The sequence below is a fragment of the Trachemys scripta genome, chromosome 1, assembly GCF_013100865.1.
Source record: "Trachemys scripta elegans isolate TJP31775 chromosome 1, CAS_Tse_1.0, whole genome shotgun sequence".
NCBI classification, from domain to species: domain Eukaryota; kingdom Metazoa; phylum Chordata; order Testudines; family Emydidae; genus Trachemys; species Trachemys scripta.
This window is the reverse complement of record NC_048298.1, coordinates 91,860,088-91,880,091: the sequence shown is the minus strand read 5'-3', so window position 1 is coordinate 91,880,091 and position 20,004 is coordinate 91,860,088. Positions and strand designations below refer to the sequence as shown.

The window sequence follows — 20,004 nt, the reverse complement described above, 5'->3', positions numbered from 1 at the left end:
TGGGAAGAATATGGTAACATCGATGTCTCTTAATGGGAAGAGCAAACAACACATGCAGTCATATAGCAGCTCCACAGTTCACAAAGGGACATGGTATCAATGAAAATACATCTCTACCCTGATATAACGCAACCCGATATAACACAAATTTAGATATAACGCGGTAAAGCAGCGCTCTGGGGGGGCGGGGCTGCGCACTCCAGCGGATCAAAGCAAGTTCGATATAACATGGTTTCACCGATAACGCAGTAAGATTTTTTGGCTCCCGAGGACAGCATTATATTGGGGTAGAAGTGTATTAGGAAATGGCAAGAAATACTAAAAATATTGCTTGACACAGTCAAAATTTTAGCTAGTTTACATCTCCCCTTTCACAGTCACTGTGAAGTATTGGAGAGCAACAATTGTGATATGAACTTGAGCATAATTAAGCTACTTGCCAGACATAATACAGCTTTTGCCCAACATATCAGTGACACCAAGAGAATCAAATACTTGAACAAGACAACTACTGATGAACTTATGAGTCTTTAGGTATCAGAAACCAGGAGGTGCATGTTTAATAGCTACAAATACGATAAGTTTTTTTTACTGTCATTGCAGATGCAACCACGGATATTAGCCATGTTGATCAAATAGCCATTTTGCTTCCTTGTGTTGGTATTGAGTGTACTGAAGAAAAAGTAGATATAAAATATCACTTTGTTAGTTTTGTGGCAGTGAGGCAGATGCTGCATCCTTGTGTGACCAGTTAACTAATGTTTTAGCCTGCAATTATGGATTACAACCCAAATATATGTCTGGACAGTGATATGATGGGACCAATGTTATGGCTGGGGCTCATAGAGGATTGCAAGCAAAAATGAGAAAATAGCTTTCAGGCAAGGGAGACAAAGTGTATGCACCATACATCCATTGTCCAGCACATCAAATTAACCTAGTTTTGGGGCATGCTGCTGAAGTTAAGGCCAGTCCAGCCCTGAAGGTTTTCTTCACAACTTTGCAGAAATATATAAATATTTTGCGAACTCTAAACATCGATGGGAAAAACTAATGATTAAGTCTAAAAATAATCTGTATCTTCAAACTCTTGCTTGAGAGAGTACAGTTTTGCAGAGAAGAGGAACCTGATGGTGCACTGAAGAAGTTGGAAGGATTGATGCCACAGATGAAATTGGACAGGCTTCTGAAGAACAAAGGAGCCCTTTAAATCTAAAGGTTCTCTGCAAGACTAGATGGGCAGTGTGAATGAAAGCCACTGAGGCAATGATAGTAAATTTTCAGAGTATAATTGAATGCCTAGAAGATGGAACTGTTATTGAATGCAAGAGTCGTAAGACATACGTTGAGCAAAAAGCAACCTGTCTTTGATGGGTTGCAGAGTAGCAGCCGTGTTATTCTGTATCCGCAAAAAGAACATGAGTACTTGTGGCACCTTAGAGACTAACAAATTTATTAGAGCATAAGCTTTCGTGGGCTACAGCCCACTTCTTCGGATGCATTGGATGTTCTATCTCAATCTGTTATAGTGGCATAGGATCTTACTCACAGTGGCTGCAGTCTCTGGAATCCTTTGGTCAAACAAAATTGATCTGTTCCAAGTCCGCTGGATATTTGAGAGCACAGTGAATGAGCTATGCAAATTCAGATCTGAAGAAAAGTATGAGGAAATTATAAAAGAATCTCACAACAGGTAAGAAGCAATAGGGTTTGAAAGTGCAAACTATTCAAGTCATAGGAAGAGACATGTACACCGCATGGATGATGAATTTGCACATGATTCTCTGTTAGAAGCAAAAGATAACTATCAAAGGAAATATTTGAGGTCTTAAACCAGGGGTCGGCAACCTTTCAGAAGTGCTGTGCTGAGTCTTCATTTATTCACTCTAATTTAAGGTTTCACGTGCCAGTGATACATTTTAACATTTTAGAAGGTCTCTTTCTATAAGTCTATAATATATAACTAAACTATTGTTGTATGTAAAGTAAATAAGGTTTTTAAAATGTTTAAGAAACTTCATTTTAAATTAAGTTAAAATGCAGAGCCCCCTGGACCGTTGGCCAGGACCCTGCCAGTGTGAGTGCCACTGAAAATCCGCTTGCGTGCCGCCTTCGGCACGCGTGCCATAAGTTGCCTACTCCTGTCTTAGACAATATGATCGGGGAACTAAAATCTCAGTGTGAGAGATATGAAGAGGCAGTTATTCTATCTGGTTTCCTCCATCCCAGACAACTTAAAAATAACTTTAGAAAAGTCAAAGGAGGAAGTTCTTAAACGCATGGGAAAATACTCATATTTTTCTTTAAACTCGGTTCACAAGATTATGTCTTTCAAGATGTATTATTTTACAAAAGACACAGAGGTGTTCAGTTTGTCACTTGGAACAGCTCTTGTCCAGAACTACTTGAATTTCATAGAGTCAAGTTCTCTTGATGATGTTTTACCTTACCAGAAATGGAAATGTGTTGGCTCTTTCTCACCATACCAAGTGGCTGGTGATGAATGTGCAAAAAGTGTTCAACACTATTACAGACATGGCTGAGTGACCTTGCTCTCCTTAAAATTGAGAAAGGTGAGATTGCAAGATTGGAGCTGGACAGAATCATAGAGCAACTTGCCAAGGAAACGTGTTGCTGTGGTGCAAGGTTCCAATAAATGGAAACACACAAGCCAACACAGTTAGAATCCATTTTTGTTTAGGCCTGTGATTTTTGATTGGAGTGTTGTGTGTGTTTTGTTTTTTACTTTTCAAGTTTAAATAAGCCTAAGGCGACGTGACCATTGAACCCCAGGCAGCGGGTTTGCTGACCAAACTCTGACCCTTAAATCTGCCCCTGCCTGGACTTCAGTCATGACCTGCAGCAGCTCTGGCTTTTCCATTCCCCTCGGACATCCACATCCCTCTGTCTCTACATACTGCTCCTGGCCTGTGGTCCCAACTAGGGCGACCAGATGTCCCGATTTTATAGGGACAGTCCCGATCTTTGTGTCTCTCTCTTATATAGGTGCCTATTACCCCTGACACCCTGTCCCGATTTTTCACCCTTGCTATCTGGGCGCCCTAGTCCCAACTGTCCTGTTCCAGTCCTGAGATCCCCCATGTATCTCAATCCTCCCCTGTAGTACCCACTTGTTATTACAGCTATGAGACCCACGCAGTGCTGGGTCAATGCCCCTCAATCAATTGGGGGGAGGGATAGCTCAGTGGTTTGAGCATTGGCCTGCTAAACCCAGGGTTGTGAGTTCAATCCTTGAGGGGGCCACTTGGGGATCTGGGGCAAAATCAGTACTTGGTCCTGCTAGTGAAGGCAGGGGGCTGGACTCAATGACCTTTCAAGGTCCCTTCCAGTTCTAGGAGATAGGATATCTCCATTAATTTAATTTAATTTAATCCTTAGGCTGAGGTCGCTGACCAGAGCTGGGCACGTTTCAGTCACTGTACTCCTGCCCCGGCTCTCCCCACACCCTAGTCTTTAGTGTCAGCCGTGTCCCCTTAAATAAACTCTGTCGCTGATTGGTGCGCCTGTTGCTACTTTCTGATTGGCTGGTTCAGGTTCCGCCTCCGCCACATGTTGCCAGTATCGGGTTCTTTGCCGCTTGCCTTCTCGCTGTGAAGCTGGGCTGGAGCAATGTGGTGCAGCCGCCTTCTGAGCTACCCCCTCTCCCAGGGGCAATGTAGTTCCTACAGAGCAAGGGCTGCCCTGGCCCAACTCAACCACGTCCTGGAGGCTGAGCTAGAGAGCATCCGAGGCGCTGGTACCTGGAAGAGTGAGAGGATTATAACATCAAAACAAGGGCCACACATCCACGTAGAAGGCAGCAGAGGAGGTAGGTATTGCATCTATGAAATTTAACGCGTCTCCGGTGTTGGCTAGACAGGGGGAGAGGAGAGACACACAGCGCAGTTAGTAAAAGCCACAAAGGATTATGAGAAACTCCATATGAATTTAAGACTGTTTAGGGGAGAGAGCAGCACTGTAGCAGATGAAACTCAGCTTTAATATTCATTAGATAATGAACAGAGGCCAAAACAGTCTGACCCACCCATGTGCTGGGGGGAGAGAACCTGGATAGAGAACCCTGTGTGCATATGCAGTAAAAACATGAACATTATTATTGAGTGTACTTTATAAAAGACATGGAAAATGCAATATTATTTCAGGAAACTCCTGCTTTGGAGCAATGTGTTTTCAGATTACAAAAGAGGTAGTGAGATTATTGAATCAAGGGCAGTGAAGATCGATAGGTCCTGGGTAGTAGTTACATGCACCAAAAGATTGCGGAATGAAGGATTGTTTGATTTAGCTGGGAGAAGTGTTTGAGAAGATTTAAAGCAGCATTATCAGGCTAAAATAATATTAAAAAAAAAAGTAAAACAAAGAATATTGAACATCTAGTTTAATGGACATTGTTTATACACTGTTTGTTTATTTTTTGTATTTCTCTCAGCTTGGACAATGATGTTAGATTGATTAGCCAGATTCAGTTTTGTTTTTAGTCAATATATCTTTTGGGTTCTGCACAAGCACAATGTGGCAAGGCAGTTTATGAACATAATTTGGGGCTTTTTCATTTGTTTTTGTGTTTTTATTTGAGAACTTTCTCTTTGAATTAAAAACCAAAACCCAATTCTGTGGGCATCAGTTTTTCTAAAACCTCATTTATTTTTATTTGTTTTAAAACAAATACATTTTGGGCCTAATTTGACTTGTCTTTATGCTTATAACTGACAGATTTATTATTATGAGGATTACTGTGAAAGATAGTCAGATCCTGCCCTCTTATGAAGTCCCATAATATGAGAGCTAGGGATCACTTGATGAAGCGAATGGCAAGTAAATTTAAAGCCAGTCAAAGGAAATACTACTTCTTGCTGTGTGTAGTCCAGCCTGTGGAATCCTCGCTGCAGGAGTCAAATACTGGAATTGGAGTATTTAAAAAAGAGTTGGATGATTTTATGACCAATAATAACGTTTGTGTTTATACCAGCTTAAAATAAGGCAATCCAAACTCACACTTCAAGAAGCAGAGTGATCACTGCAGGGGTTAGGAATGAATTTGTTCCTTCTTTTTAAGGTTTTTTGGATGACAAACACAAGGCAGTAGTATTTATGAGCACTGGACTGGGGCTTGGAAGATGAGTTCTTCGCTCTTCTGCAGATTTCTTGCGTGACCTCAGGCAAGTCACTTGGGCTATGTCTACACTGGCAATTGAACGACAAAACTTTTGTCTTTCAGAGGTGTTATCACCACCCCTCCACCCCCCGAAAGACAAAAGTTTTTGCCGACGACAGGCGTCCGTGTGAACAGCGCTTTGTTGGTAGGAGCGCTCTCCTGCCGACAATGCAAACGCTGCTCGTTGTGGGTGGAAGTTTTTTGTTGGCAGGAGAGCCAACAAACAGCGGCTACACTGCATGCCTTTTAGCAGCACAGCCATGTTGTTAAAAGTTGTGTAGTGTAGACATAGCCTTAGGCTGTGTCTACACTAGAGACCTTACAGCGGCACATCTCTAAGGTCTCCTGTGTAGTTGCTCTATGTGGGCAGAAGAGAACTTTCCCGTCAGCATAATTAAACCGCCCCCCATGAGTTGTGGTAGCTATGTCTCCCACCGACATAGGACTGTCTATGCTGGCACTTTTGTCAGTGTAACATACGTCACTCAGAGGTGTGTGGGGTTTTTTTTGTTTTTGTTTTGTTTGTTTTTTCCCCCACACCCCTGACAGACAAGCTTTTCCAGCAAAAGTGCTAATGTAGACATAGCCTGACTCTCTGTCTCTTCAGACTTGAAATAAGGTGGAGACCAGGTGGGTGAGGTAATAGCTTTTATTGGACCAACTTCTGTTGGGGAGAGAGACAAACTCTTCTTCGGGGCTGGGAAAGGTACTGTGAGCATCACCGCTAAGGGCAGGTCTACACCTGCACTGATGCACCTGCACTGATGCAGCTGCACTGCTGTAGGGCGTCTGCTGAAGACGCTCTAAGGGCTAGTCTACACTGGCAACGCAGCACTTTAACATGGCTTGTGTGGTCGTGGCAGAGCCCTGGGAGAGAGTGAAAAGTGTTCACCCACAGGCAATAGTCAGTTTTTGTCTTTTATCATTTTTCTGTGTGAGTTCATTTGAGACCGTAATGATTGTCTGGTTTCACACACATACAGTATTTGTTATTGGGGAATTTAGTGCATTGGCTGAGGTACACTGCATGTGTAGAATGCATGGATTTTGAAAGGTGTGTTGTGGGGGGTGTTGATCATTATAGCAGTGGAGATATGTCTGCAGGTTTTGTGTTTGTTGTTCTGGCAGGGTCTGGTGCTGCTTTGAGTTGGTGTGTATTGGTTTGTGGGGAGCTTGCTTCTGATGGTGAGCTTGGGGAGTTGTTTGAAGGCCAGAAGTGAGGGATCAGAAAAGATTTCTTTCAAGATGAGGTCTTCACTTAGTATGGATTGTAGTTGTTTGATGAAACCCCATATGGGTTTCAGCGTGAGGTGATGCGATCTACTTCTCTGGTGGAGTGTCCTTGTTTGGTGAAGTTGGTTTTGAGTGTATTAATGTGTATATCCCAGACTTTCTCCTCGGAGCATATTCTGTAGTACCTGAGTGCCTGGCTGTAGATAACAGATTTCTTGGTGAGTTAGAGGTGGTTATTGGATCTATGAGGGTAGGTGTGGCAATCCGTCGGGTTTCTTGTATATGGTTGTCTGTAGGGTTCCATTGCTGAAGCTGATTGGGGTGTCCAGGAAGTTGATGCTAGTGTGGGAGTGTTCCAGAGAGAGTTTAGTGGACAGATAGTGGTTTTTGAAGTTGTGGTAGAAATCTGAGAGGGAGTTTAAGCCGTTTGTCCGGAGGATGAAAATATCATCAATGTATCTCAGGTATATCATTGGTTTCGTGGTGCACTTATCCAGAAATTCTTCAAGGTAGCCCACGAAGAGGTTGGCATATTGGGGCGTCATCCTAGTAACCAGGGCTGTTCCCATGGTTTGGACAAAGTGTTTGTTGTTGAATGTAAGATTGTTATGGGTGAGGATGTAATGGATGAGTTGGGAGAGCGTTTGGGGTGGATATCTGAGGGTTGTCCATTGTCTTGTAAATATTTGAGGCAGGCAGCCATGCTGTCATTGTGAGGGATGTTGTTGTATAGGGAAGTGACATGGATGGTGTTCCAAGGGAGATTGTTAATGTTATGGAGTTTGTGGAGGAAGTCGGTTTGTGTCCTGGAGGAAACTGGGCCTTTGTGCAGTGAGTAGTTTGAAGATGGTTTCTATGAGTTCCAATATTCCTTCAGTAAGAGTGCTGTGGCCAGATATGATGGGTCTGCCTGGGTTCCCTTGTCTGTGTATCTTGGGAAGCATGTAGAACAGCGGTGGGCAAACTTTTTGGCCCTAGGGCCACATCAGGTACAGAAGTTGTATGGAGGGCCTGGTAGGGAAGGCTGGGGGAGGCTATGCCTCCCCAAACAGCGAGGTATGGCCTGGCCCCCACCCTCTATCTGGCCCCTGCACCCTATCCAGCCCCCCTGGACTCCCCCCCCATCCAACCCTCCCTGCTTCCCAACCCTGACTGCCCCCCAGGACTCCTGCATCCTATCCAACCCTCCCTGCTCTCCCCGCCCCACGTTACCTGTGGGGTGGGGGAAAGGAGGGCTCAGTCCTTTCCCTGTGCGTTTCCCCTGCTTGTTTGGCTGCTCTCCCTGGCAGTTGGACAGGGCTCACTCCCTGTCTGGGCTTGGCTGCTGGGGACAGGGGCCAAGCATGCTGGGGGTGGAGGGGGGTCCTGGCTTGCTCTGCCCCTGTCCCTGGCAACAGGGCCCAGGCCCCTTGACTGCCCCCCCCCCCAACACCTCCCTCCTGCTCCTCACCCCCCTCCCGGAATTTCCCCCGCCCCCTGACCGCTCCGCCCTGGAGCACCAGCTCTGGCGGCGTTATAGCCGTGCCGCCCGGCTTGAGCTGCAGCCACACTGCCCAGGCGCTGGAAGAACTGTGACTGCAAGGGAGGGAGGGGAGCAGAAGGGGAGGGGCTAGGGACTAGCCTCCGCCCCACTCACCACGCTGCCGGGAGTTGGGCTGGCTCCTCCGCAAGCCTGTCCTGACCCCGCTCCCTGGCAGGAGCTCGGGGCCAGAGGGAAGGGTCCTGCGGGCCAGATGTGGCCCACAGGCCGTAGTTTACCCCCCTCTGATGTATAAGGTGCCTGGGATGGGTTAGTAGGGGACGAGTTTGTAGAGTTTCTCTTGGAGTTGTTTGGGGAAGGATTTGATGATATTCTTAAGTTCCTGGGTAAATTGCAGTGTGGGGTCTTTTTTGAGTTCTTTATATTAGGTGGTGTCAGAGAGTTGTCAGTTGGCCTCATTAACATAGTCATCGTGTCTGTTGGTTTGATCACTATCTGGTGGTTAGATTTTAGGACTGCATGGCTGTCCTCTCGGTGGTGGATGGATTATGGTGGATTGCTAAGGATTTCACAATCAATTTTTCCCCCTGAAGCAATCAATGTAATGATCACGGATGTGGTTTCGTCTGCTCTGTGGTATCCAGTCTGACTGTTGGTGGGGACGTGGTAATTGTGAGTGATGTCGTCATTCTTTGAGGAGGAGACAGTGGAAGAATTGTTCTAGTTTTCCACATGTTAGTATGGCATCCGCTTCTGTAGTGGGACAGAAGCTCCGTCCCTTGGAGAGTACAGATAATTCAGCTCCATAAATTGATGACGTTTGGGTGTCGAGTAATGTCCATGTAGTAGGTACGTTGCCATGGTTTCTCCCAGAGGTGTTCTGGGTCAGTGTTGTTCTGTGGGTTGTGGAGTAGTTGTAGTTGGTTCCACTTTTTGTTTGTGTTGGATGGCTGTCCTGAGGTGTTTTGTTTGTTTGTTTGTGTTTTTGTTGTTGTTTGTTTTTATAATTGTTTTGGATTTCTTGCATCATTTCCAAGTAACTTCCCTGTTTTTTTTGTTTTTGTTTTTTGTTTGTTTGTTTGTTTTTTCTTCCAGTGTGTGGTGCACTTTTTAACAGTGAGGGTAATTAATCATGGGAACAAATTACCAAAGGTGATGGTGGATTCTCCATCACTGAAAATTTTAAAATCAAGATTGGATGTTTTTTTTCTATAAGACATGCTCTAATCCAAACAGAACTTCCCTAAATTAATTCTTATGCCCTGTGTTACGCAGGAGGTCAAATAGATGATCGCACTGGTCCCTTCCGGCCTCAGCATTGTGAATATCTGCCTCGGTTTCCCCATCTATCAAATGGGAATATTATTAATATTCCCTTCTCCCACACTTTCTCTGTCTCTTGCTATGTTTTGTTATGATGCCCAGCACAATGGAGCCCCAGTCACAGTTGGGGCACTATTGTAATACAAAGAATAAAAATTGGCCTGGTACACTGAGAGTAGGAGCTCTAGTTTTTTGACAAAACCCATGGAGAAAATGCAGACTTTCTACCCCACTGTATATAAATTTCAAAACCCACTTAAAAAACCTAAGCCGCTCACATGGCCAACCACCATCTTCCATGAGCTGTTCGGTTGTATCACTCTGGGATATACTGTAGAAATGTAATAATCCTATTCTATAAAAGGCTTAACCTACACCTGGCTGTTGATGATTCGTGTCTGTGACTGCATATCCCTGTCTAGACAAGTACCTATCTCTGGCAGTATTTTGGCCCATTTATACTAAATCACAACAGAAAAAACAAACAAACAGAACTGGGGAAGCTGACTTCCTGATGCCCCCTGATATGGTTAATACATAGGTAAGGACCTGTCTACAAGAGAGAACCAACCTTTGACTGTGTCTTGAGATAGCATATTGCAGCTCAGTCCTCTGACACTGAGGCTTTTGTAGTGTAGCTTAAGCCCTTAGGCGCTAACTCTGTTCTTCAAATGGAATTAAGAAACTGTGTTTAAACATGCTTGTTGCTAACCTGGTTTTTAAGGGCCTAGGATGACCCTGATCCTGCAAACATATGCATATGCTTTAATTTAAGCATGCGAGTGATCTCCTTGAGTTCAATGGGATTACTCGTGTGAGTAAAGATAAGTATTTGCAGGATATGGGGTCATGGTTTGGCAAGCCAGTGTGATCAGGGCCTAATTTTGCTGATTTCGACATATTTAAAACAAACAAACACCCCTCCACCCCCCCCCCACCCTTTTTGTTGTTGTTGTTGTAGTAGTTTAATGAACATGAAAGGTGGTGGTGGTTTTTTTTTTTTTTTTTTAAAGATGGTTTGACCCTGTCTGCATTAACTGGCCATAATGAGGGTTTAGCTCTTTGGGGGGTGGGAGGGGGAGGGGGGAGAGAGAGTGTGTGGGTGTGTGCAACACCTAGCACAATAAGACTCTGATACTGAGGCCTTTGGCTTCTACCACAGTATAAATGTTAAACAGAAATAATAAGCATTGGTCCTTATCCGTTCCCAGCCCTTTGTGTCTGGGACTTGCCACAATGGTGACGGTTGAAAGGGGGTTGTCAGTTTCAGAATCCCATTTTTGTTTTGTGAACACCTATTGTATTTCAACCTTCATTTCAAATGTAATCTTCAGTATGGCTTGGAGCATTCAGTCTGTAGCAGGAACTCAACCCCATGTCCAGAAACTGTCTGAAAAGCTGGGACAGAGCACAGCAATCCATTCCTGGAGTAACGGGGGTTCTATTGGCAGGGCCAATAATGTTGACTGATTCCCTCCCTGCCTGGAAGCTGGCAGTGGGTGTTGGACGAATCCCCAGAGGAAGAGCAGGCACAGAAAAGGTGTCAGAGGCTGTCTTAAGACATGCTGTCTGAGTCATTGCCAGAAACAGCTAGAGGGAGTGGAGGCAAGCAGAGCTTGGCTTCCCCTAAGGGACAGAACCAAACCCAGGACTCACTAGGGGGAGAGGACACTGAGGAGGCTGTGTCCAAAGTTTGTTGTTTTCAATAGATCTGTAACGATCTTGAGCTTTTCAAGAATAAAGTGTGTGTGAGAAATTCCTTTGCTAAGCCTGTGTGTCCTTGCTTTGCTGCCGTGTTGTCCTGGGAGGGGTTAACTAGAAAAAAACAGCGATCCCACAGCCAGATGGACTCTGGGGAATGTGTCTAAGCAACTGGGGGCTCCAAGGCTGGGGCACTGGTTCCTGGCTCTGAGGTGCTTGGACTATGGGGTCTCAGTGCCCACGAAGGGTGTCAGATGTAGGGCCTGCACCTGGGAGTATGCCTGAAAGACCTAGTGGTAGGAATAGTGACCAGTCGCTACCCAGGCCCAGGGAGCTTAGCAGCACATGGGATTTGTGGTTGGAGCGAGTCACAACTGACTGGAGTCTGTTCAGAGAGCGGGACTTGGTTGTGACATTGGTTTTCTATTTAGGGCCTGGAAGAGGTGATACTTGCTCGTGTTGTCATCTGAGAATTAGTTTGCCTACTTTTATCTGAGTTTTCAGATTTTCATCCTATATTCAAAAAACAAAGTGGCCAGAAAAAGCCAGAATTTTAGCGCTGTCCTTGAATCAGCCTTTTTTTGGAACCTGAATTTAAAAACCAGTACAACCGGAAAGTCAGCCTGCCTGCTGAAGCAACAGGCAGCCTGTCTCCTGCTGGATGGAGATCCCAGATAGACAGATCCTCACTGCCATGCCTCTGCTTATGTGAGGAGAGAGACAGAGGAAACTGGCTAAACTGTTACAAGAAGAATAGGAGTACTTGTGGCGCCTTAGAGACTAACAAATTTATTTGAGCATAAGCTTTCGTGGGCTACAGCCCACTTCAATAATAAGTCCAATTGCTTCACAATGACCCATCTACTTTTGCTCAATAATCAGCCCAGGGGGCACGCTGGAAATGTGACATAAGAATGTTTCCATGGTTCCGGGCACATACCTGGCTGCTTTTGGTGTGTTAGCTTCAGTCCTGCTATTGGCTGAGGTTTGCTCTATTGTCTTGCTGCATCAGGGGGTGGGTAGGATTTATATGCATTGCTCACTCCTTCCTGCCCTCCTCCTCTTTGCAGAGATCCTGAATTTCTGTGCTAATAACTATCTAGGGCTCTCCAGCCACCCTGAGGTGATCCGCTCTGGACTAGAGGCCCTGGAGAAGTTCGGAGCTGGCCTCAGCTCTGTCCGTTTCATCTGCGGGACTCAGGTATGGGTGGGGCCGTGATCCAGAGTGGAGTAGTAGCCTTTCCCTGGGTCTAAAACCCAATCATCTGTCACCAAGCCACACTGCTCCCAGGTGGAACCAAGTAGAATGCTTTAGGTCTAGCCCCTCTTTTCTCTCCTTTTCCTTCCCCTTCTCCCCTACTTGTTTCTCCTTTCCTCCTCCATTGATATCTTCTCCTGTCCCTCTCCCCATGGATGTGCTGTCCCCACTCCCTTCCCTTTATTCCTCACTCTGTGGTGTCCCGTTCCTCCCCCCCACCCCACCCCCACACACACACCTTACTGTGTGAGCCTGTCCCTTCCACTCCAACCAATAACCAGGTCTCCACATGGGCTCCTGGGAGAAGGCAAAGCCTTCACTCCCATGCATATTAATTAGCTGCCATTCTCCATGATTTCTTCCCAGGATCTTGATTTCCCCCAAACCAATCCTATATCCACCACAGAGGAAAGAAGCCTTCAGCTTTGCCTCCATAGTTACCTATAACAACAGAGCAGGCATGCTGCTCACGTGCTTCCCTTTCTCTGAACACTTATCAGCACATGCATGTCCACACAGATACAGCTCCACATGCTTATCCGTACACATGGCCACACAGACACCCCCCTACATGCACTGTCAGTTTAAGGGTATAAAATAGGCTTTCTCGTTAAACCAATAAAAAAAACCCCAGGGTTGTAAAAAAAAAAACAAAACCCAGGGTTGTAAAAAAACCCTGCGGATCTCTAGTTATAAAATAAACACCCCAAATTTCCCAGGGCCAGACCTGCAGCTACAATAACTTGAGGTAGCTTCCATTGCATCAATGAAGCTACCCCAGTTTACATCAGCTGAGGATCTGGGCCCTTTGTGTGGCACTTAAACTTTTTGGGGCAACATCTCAGTTAAAAATGGTAAGTGCTTCAGCGCAAGTGCCCTGTGTCTGTGTTGGTTTGGAGTCTTGTGGTTGTAGTGATTGGTTTGTGGGACCAAAAATTATAACCACAATTTAGGTTCCTTGTTGAGAAAACTCATTTGGAAAAAAAAATAGGCATCCCACGCAGAAAACCATGGCAAGCAGGGAACTCTAGCTGGACCACTGGTCATGTTAATAGAAATCCCTCACTCTCTGTTTTGGCTCTCTCTAGAATATACACAAGAACCTGGAAGAGAAGATCTCTCGTTTCCACCAGAGAGAAGACGCCATCCTCTATGCCAGCTGCTTTGATGCCAATGCTGGTATCTTTGAGGTTCATAGTGCATGTGTTGTGTTTTGTGTGTAGGGGGCAGCAAGGGGAAGGGCTACATAGGCAACAAGCCAAGCTCCCAAAGCAGTTGCTTCTGCTGATGATCACATTTCCCTCAGCAGGTTGCAAGCTGAAGTTAAGGGAGATGAGATAGGGATAGAGAGAAGACCCAATGGCTCTGTGTGCTGCTGGGGTGGGGGGCTGAGGTGCCATGGAGCTTTCTAGTCAGCCTTCATCTCCTCCTTCCTAGTAGGGTGACCATCACAACGAATCCTAAGTTTTGGGTGGGCCTCTGCAGTAGAACCCATCCAGCTGTCTCCTCAGAGTGACCCATCACTGTTGGCCACCTTCTGCAAGCCCCCAACATCCCCAACCTGAGCTCTCTGGACCCGCTCACATGAGAATTCAAAACGGATGCAGCCACTCCACCTAAAAAGTAGGGGAGGCGGCTCATGCATACTGGCGAGGGTGGCTGAGGCCTGTAGGGGAGGATGGGTAGCCCCTTGTGGGTGCATGGTGATGGCGAGGATCCCAAAAGTGTGGGGCAAGGGGCGACTGTCCCCAACCTAGGCCCAGCCCTGGTAGAGGAAGTCAGCGCATCCTGTAGGGTTGGCAGAGACATGGCTTATGGAACAAAGAATGCAAAGGGAGAGGAACCCCATGGCGGGGAAAAGGAGCTGAGAGATAGAAGCCTTAGTGGTGTATCCCATGACATGAGGAGAGACGTGGTGCCCTGACACTGCCCCATGAGTGGCCTGACCACCAATAGGATGCAGAAGGTTCTGGTGGTCGGCTAGTGAGGCTGCCAAGCCAGAGTACTGTGGCGACACAGAATTTTGCTCATGCATCTAGCAAGGACACTCCCCCCCCCCCCCCCCCGTAACCCACCGCAGCCCATTGTTTTGCTGTCTGCAGGCACTGCTGACCCCAGAAGATGCAGTGCTGTCGGACGAGCTGAATCATGCCTCCATCATTGACGGGATCCGCCTGTGCAAGGCCAATAAATACCGCTACAAGCACATGGACATGCAGGACCTGGAGGCCAAGCTGCAGGATGCACAGGTACAAAGACGTGGTCTCCCCTGGGGATGCACTCGGTCTGTGACCCCCTGCCAGTCTAGGAGCAAGGTGCCCATCTCCCAGAGAATAACTTTGCATCTCCTAGAGGAGTAACCTCCTTTGGCCAGCATTTGAAGCCGCCTTGCTAGACTCTAGGGAGAATCCAATCCTTTGCTCGTTGGCAGGAGGAAAACTGCCAGAATGTGAGCTCAAGAATGGATGGAGGGGAGATGGTGGGTGGGGGCCATATAGTCACGTACCGGGAGTACTAGACCCCAGTCTCCATTTCCTCCCACTTCCCAAACACATTTGCTCAAGCCGTTGTCTTTACCCATGATCCCTTGCAGCCTGCCACACTCTCTTCCATAGAAACACCGCCTGAGGCTGGTGGCTACCGATGGTGCCTTTTCCATGGATGGTGACATCGCCCCGTTGAAGGAGATCTGCAGCCTGGCCCAGAAATACCAGGCCCTCGTCTTCATCGATGAATGCCATGCCACTGGCTTCCTTGGGCCCAATGGGCGGTACAAGACCAGACCTTCCTGCTAGTCCCACGTCTCACTCTCTGGGGCTAGACCAGCCACGGGTTTGAATAGGGGGTTTCTTTCTTGTGGGGCTGTGGATCCTTAGAGCCACTAGTCCTTGAAGGGATCCCCACCTGGCCATTGACCTCCCCCGCCCCCTTACGAGATGGTAGCATCCTCCTTTCTACACCTGTCTTTGTGTCAGGGAGTGGCATAACGGGGGTGGGCTCAGATTTTGGGGGTAGCATTCTCAGTCTTGGGGCGTGGGTGGGCGGGGGCCTGTTCGGAGCATACTCAGAGGGGCTGTGTCTCTGCTCTGACTTATGAAACCACCAGTTTGCTGTGTGCAGGAAGTAAGAGCAGCCTGCACTGGGGAGGGATGAGGAGCCCACGCGCCGAGCCCCCAGTTCTGCCTTTGCTAGCAGGGCTGGCTCCCTCCTGCAGGAGGTGACCTCACCCCATCTGGAGAGAGAACTCCCCTGAGGAGGCCAGCCAGGCTGGCTAGCCATGCTTCCCTGGCCTGCTCCCTGCTGCTTTACGCTGTCGCTGGCTGGACAAGGCCTTCCCACAGCACGGCACATCGGGATTCAGGGCCGGCTTTAGGCCGATTCAGCCGATTCGGCTGAATTGGGCCCCGCGCCAAGAGGGCCCCGCGCTGCAGCTATCAACCCCGCCCCGCCCCCAGCTCACTTCCCCGGCCCCTCCTCCCCTCCCCTGAATGCCCCGCCCCCTCCCCTGCTTCCCGCGAATCAGAGATTCGCGGGAAGTCTGAGACGAAGCAGGGGCGGGCCAGCAGCACGAGGTAAGCTGGGGTGGGGGCGGGAGAAGGGCTCCGGGGAGGCGCGCCCATCCCGCAGGCCCCAGCGGCTCTGGCCCGGCTTGGCTCCAGTCCGGCCCAGTCCCCGCGGCTCGGGGACCCCGTCCCCCCCGCGGCTCGGCTCGGGTCCCCCCCCCCCCCCGGCACGCCTCCGCCGCCCCGCGCGGCCCCCGCGGCGCGGCTCGGGTCCCCCCATCCCCGGCCCCCCGGCGGCGCGGCTGGGATCCCCCTCACCCACCCCCGGCGCGGCCCCCCCCCCCCGCGGCGCGGCTCGGGTCCTGGGGGTGGGGCTTGCAGCAAGCCCCGCCCCCAGGAATCAGGCCCCGCTCTTGGTAAAGCCGGCCCTGTCGGGATTTCACATCCTGCATCCATAGCTAATGTCCTGGTTCTGCGTATCCTTCGTTTTAGTACAAAGCTGGTGGTGGGAATGCAAATGGGTGGCGGTGCCCATTGGGTTAACCTGCCACTGGAGGTGTGGCTATTCCATCAGGACTGGGAAAACATCAGAGCCATGCTGGAGAGAAAGTCACCAATGAACTGGTGCCAGGGCACAGCCACCACGGCCCAGCCCCCCAGGTCGGAGCTGCCAGGGCTGATGGGGTCGTGTTCTCTCCTCGCAGGGGTACTGATGAACTGCTGGGGGTAATGGACCAAGTGGACATTGTCAACTCAACGCTGGGGAAGGCACTTGGAGGAGCAGCAGGTTCAGATATTCCCCTTTCTGGGGCCTTGTCTTTCTACGTGGCCCTGTACCCGAGAGCTCCCCGAAACCCTTCTGCCCCCTCCCTTTAACAGTACAGAACCGATGGGGAACACCAAGACATGGACAGGAGCTGAAGGGCCTGGACCCAACGAGGGTCACTACGAGGGTGAAAGGGGTCTAGCAAGCCCTGCCAGGTGCACCCTCCTCTAACCTCCCTTTGGAGATGTCACACCTGGGCACCCAAGGGGGAACAATTTAGTGAAACTAACCAGCTGGGATCCCAGGCACTGCTGCCTGTGTTACTGGGGGGGGGGACGGGACGTCCTGGGGTCCCGTTGTTGGCTGTTCCTCCCCGTCCCAAAGGATGCTCTCTTTCTGTCTCCTCCCCCTGCAGGTGGCTACACAACTGGCCCCAAGGCCCTTATCGACCTGCTGCGCCAGCGCTCCCGCCCATACCTCTTCTCCAACAGCCTGCCTCCTGCTGTCGTGGGCTGCGCCTCCAAGGCCCTGGACCTGCTCATGGAGAGCAATGCCATTGCGCAGTCCATGGTGGCCAAGACCAGGCGGTGAGGGCTGAGGACCTGGGATCCTTTCTCTGGGGGAGACCCCCAACAAGCCCCTTCTCCATGCAGTCACTTCCTTGCCCATCTCACCCCCTTGGCCAGTAGACTCCTTTCTGCTCAGGAGTGAGTTGTCTCTGGTTCTTTTCCCATCCTCTGCTGATAGCACCACCTGTGGTTTCCAGGGAGATGGCTGTGATATCATAGCTGTGGGATTACCTAGTGCAAGCTCCAGCATGACCCCACATGCCAGGCACCAGTCTGGATGCAGAAGGCGCCATGATAGCCAGAGTGGCACAGCGGAGCCTGCCACGAGGCCTTTGAGGTGGGCAGAAAATAGGAGGGGATCTCGGAGGAATGGCCCCTTCCGCACTCAGGTTGGGTGGTGCGGAGTTTGATCCTGGCCATGGAAAGCTAGGACAGTGCAGAGCCATGCAGGTGCCAGAGCCGTGGGCTGATGGCTGAGGGGAAGGGCTTCGCCAAGCAGGGATGATGTGCTCCTCTTCCCCTTCCCCCCGGGCAGGTTCCGAAGCAAGATGGCTGCAGCCGGATTCAGCATCTCGGGGAATGATCACCCCATCTGCCCTGTGATGCTGGGCGAGGCCCGGCTAGCGTCCGTGATGGCTGATGACATACTGGAGAGAGGTAAACCCAGATAGGGCTGGGGCTGGGGCTTTCACGTGGTGGTGTCACGTGCGGATGAAGGGATGGCCTCTGATCCTCTTTCCCTGTAGCTATCTTACTCCATGTCTGGTAGCCGTAGGGGATTTTCTTTACCTCCTCAGCCCCTCCAGCAATGGGGAAGTCCCCAGCTCTAGTTATTCCCTTTCACACTGTCTCTGCTTTGCTATAGGGCCTTGGATAAGAAATTTTCCCCACCCCGCCATTCTGCTGGATAGCACATATACCATTTGCCCTTCCCATTGCTTCCCTCGCAGCTCTGTAGGGGGCACCCTTCCAGCACCAGCATGGAGTTGTGTGCTGCTATGTCTGATCCCTGCTTACGGAGGTGTGGAGGGGAGAAAAGAAGCTAAAACCCCTGAAGACTCCCTCCCACCAGTAAACGAGCCCCAGTATTAATGTTTCCCTCCCCCTTGCACATGACTCTCATCACCAGGCATTTATGTCATCGGCTTCAGCTACCCCGTGGTCCCCAAGGGGAAGGCGCGGATCCGGGTGCAGATCTCAGCCGTCCACAGTGAGGACGACATTGACCGCTGCGTGGAGGCCTTCACAGAGGTGGGGCGTAAACATGGAGCGTTGCCCTGACTAACCAGCTAGCACAGGGGATGTGATGGGGCCTTTCTCAGCCTTTCCACAAGCAAGACCGTGCCTAACCTGGGGAAGAACCATAACCAGAGTGATGCCCTGAAGATAGTAGGATGTTGAAGATAAAGAGATCCTGGCCTCTGGAGGCGTTAGCCACCATAGCGTTCACAGTGGTGGGGGCGATGGTTTGGGGGTGGCTCTTCATGTTACAACACATATTAAAGATTCAACCAAGACATAAAATCAACACGAACAAGCATCTTGGTGTGATTCTCCCATCCCAGGCCTGCAGTCTGTTCTTCCCCTCCTTCCCACTGCTGCCTGCAGAGGTGGGGAGCCTGGAGGGGTGGGGAAATGGTGTTTAACCCCACACGACCGTCTTCAGGGGGAGAGCCTGCTGTTAGTAACCATTGTACACTTAAAAGGCATGGTTCATCTTAGCCCTCTAAACCGTTCCAGTGGCATAAAGGGGCTGGAAAACCAGCAGATCCGGCCCCCAGGGAATTCCCCCAGTGCAGATGGGAGCTGGCATAACAGCTCTATGTCGTGCCCATTGGTGCACCACCTCACTCTAACTGCTGTAAAGGGCCCATTAGCCCTGACTGGGATGTTGGTGCCACTGTAGCCAGGGGGTTGGGGCCACTCTCCCCTCTCTGTTAATAGTTTCCATTCCGCATTGGCCATTTTAAGCCCTTGTGCTGTCCCGGTCTTCAGAATGCTTCGCCTCCCGTGTCTGTCTCTCCTGTTCCTTCTGTAGGAGGGGAGAGGGCATGCAGCTCAGTAGGTAGACCAGCAGCATTGTACCCCATGGCCTTCTGGTGTCTCGTCAGGACTAGGCCAGGGGTTAAACGGGCTGAGTTGGTTCTTGGTACCGTTCTTACCCAGTCTACAAACAACAATTACCATCCAGTAGAGGGCGCTGCTGCCCAACATCTGTTCATACAGGAAGGCTAAGGAGGGATGGGGGGAGGGAGTTCACAGAGGCTGTGTTGTCTCCAGGGGTTGAGGAGATGATCGCATTTGATGACAGAAACCTATAATTTGGATCCATTCGTTGCAATTATAACATGCCAGAAAACATGGAGCGAGGCTGGGTGCTGGAACTTGTTTGCTCAAACTCTTTGTGAGTGATTCACTTTGCAGGAACCAGAAGTGAACCCAAGACACCACGCGGGAGAATTTTTGGCATTGTCTTTGGTCTAAATCAGAAATCTCCCGCTTGTGTGCGTGCACGTGGGTGCCGTGTGTTGGCACCGCTCTGCAGGGCAGGGCAGCGCTAACATTAGTTGGTAGCTAATCCTCCCTGCGTCCCTGGCAGCAGTGGTGGGAAGTGTTACTGCCACTCTAGAGAGCAAGAGGCAGCCCCCAAGTTAAGGAGGTGCTGGCCTATACAAGGCCTGTAAGATTTGCCCCAGCCCCTTGAACTGTATCCAGCAGCAAACAGGAGGCCAGATGGTGCGTGCTCAAGGCAGCCCACCTCGCTTAGGAGATGGGCAGCTGTGTTTTGCCCCTGGTGAAGCCTCTAGATGGTTGTTATTAAGAGTGAGAGCTCGGGCATCTCTCTTGGCAGTTCTTTATCCAGTGATGCAGCTTGAAAATTAGTTGGCTGTGCTTGTCAAACTGCCACCAAGACACCTGTAAAAAGCGGCTGGAACAGGGAGGCGGAACTAGCCTGGTTTGTCTCCACTGGTAGCTGCTGGCCTACAAGAGGCAC

The 20,004-nt window shown here is 49.5% G+C and overlaps 1 protein-coding gene across 3 annotated transcripts; it reads left to right on the top strand.

The window, feature by feature from the left end:
* The first annotated feature begins 3,578 nt into the window (after positions 1-3,578).
* GCAT (glycine C-acetyltransferase) lies at positions 3,579-18,543 on the top strand. Of its 3 annotated transcripts, none has more exons than XM_034776952.1 (9): positions 3,579-3,829; positions 12,017-12,114; positions 13,260-13,361; positions 14,274-14,420; positions 14,787-14,941; positions 16,379-16,461; positions 16,856-17,027; positions 17,545-17,666; positions 18,139-18,543. In XM_034776952.1, the coding sequence occupies exons 1-9, from the start codon at positions 3,631-3,633 to the stop codon at positions 18,288-18,290; spliced, it is 1,230 nt and encodes a 409-aa protein (XP_034632843.1). In that variant the 5' UTR covers positions 3,579-3,630; the 3' UTR covers positions 18,291-18,543. The 3 variants fall into 3 exon arrangements, with proteins under 3 accessions (XP_034632843.1, XP_034632835.1, XP_034632826.1); XM_034776944.1 differs by having other exon boundaries at positions 11,984-12,114; positions 18,161-18,543; XM_034776935.1 differs by having other exon boundaries at positions 11,984-12,114.
* Positions 18,544-20,004: the final 1,461 nt, after the last annotated feature.

Bases quoted from the DNA above. Each gene is read 5' to 3' on its own strand.
- GCAT (XM_034776935.1), top strand. From the start codon at position 3,631: ATGTGGTGCAGCCGCCTTCTGAGCTACCCCCTCTCCCAGGGGCAATGT. The intron at 3,830-11,983 runs GTAGGTATTGCA...TCCTCTTTGCAG, and splicing joins CGTAGAAGGCAGCAGAGGAG to AGATCCTGAATTTCTGTGCT. The intron at 14,942-16,378 runs GTACAAGACCAG...CTCTCCTCGCAG, and splicing joins TTCCTTGGGCCCAATGGGCG to GGGTACTGATGAACTGCTGG.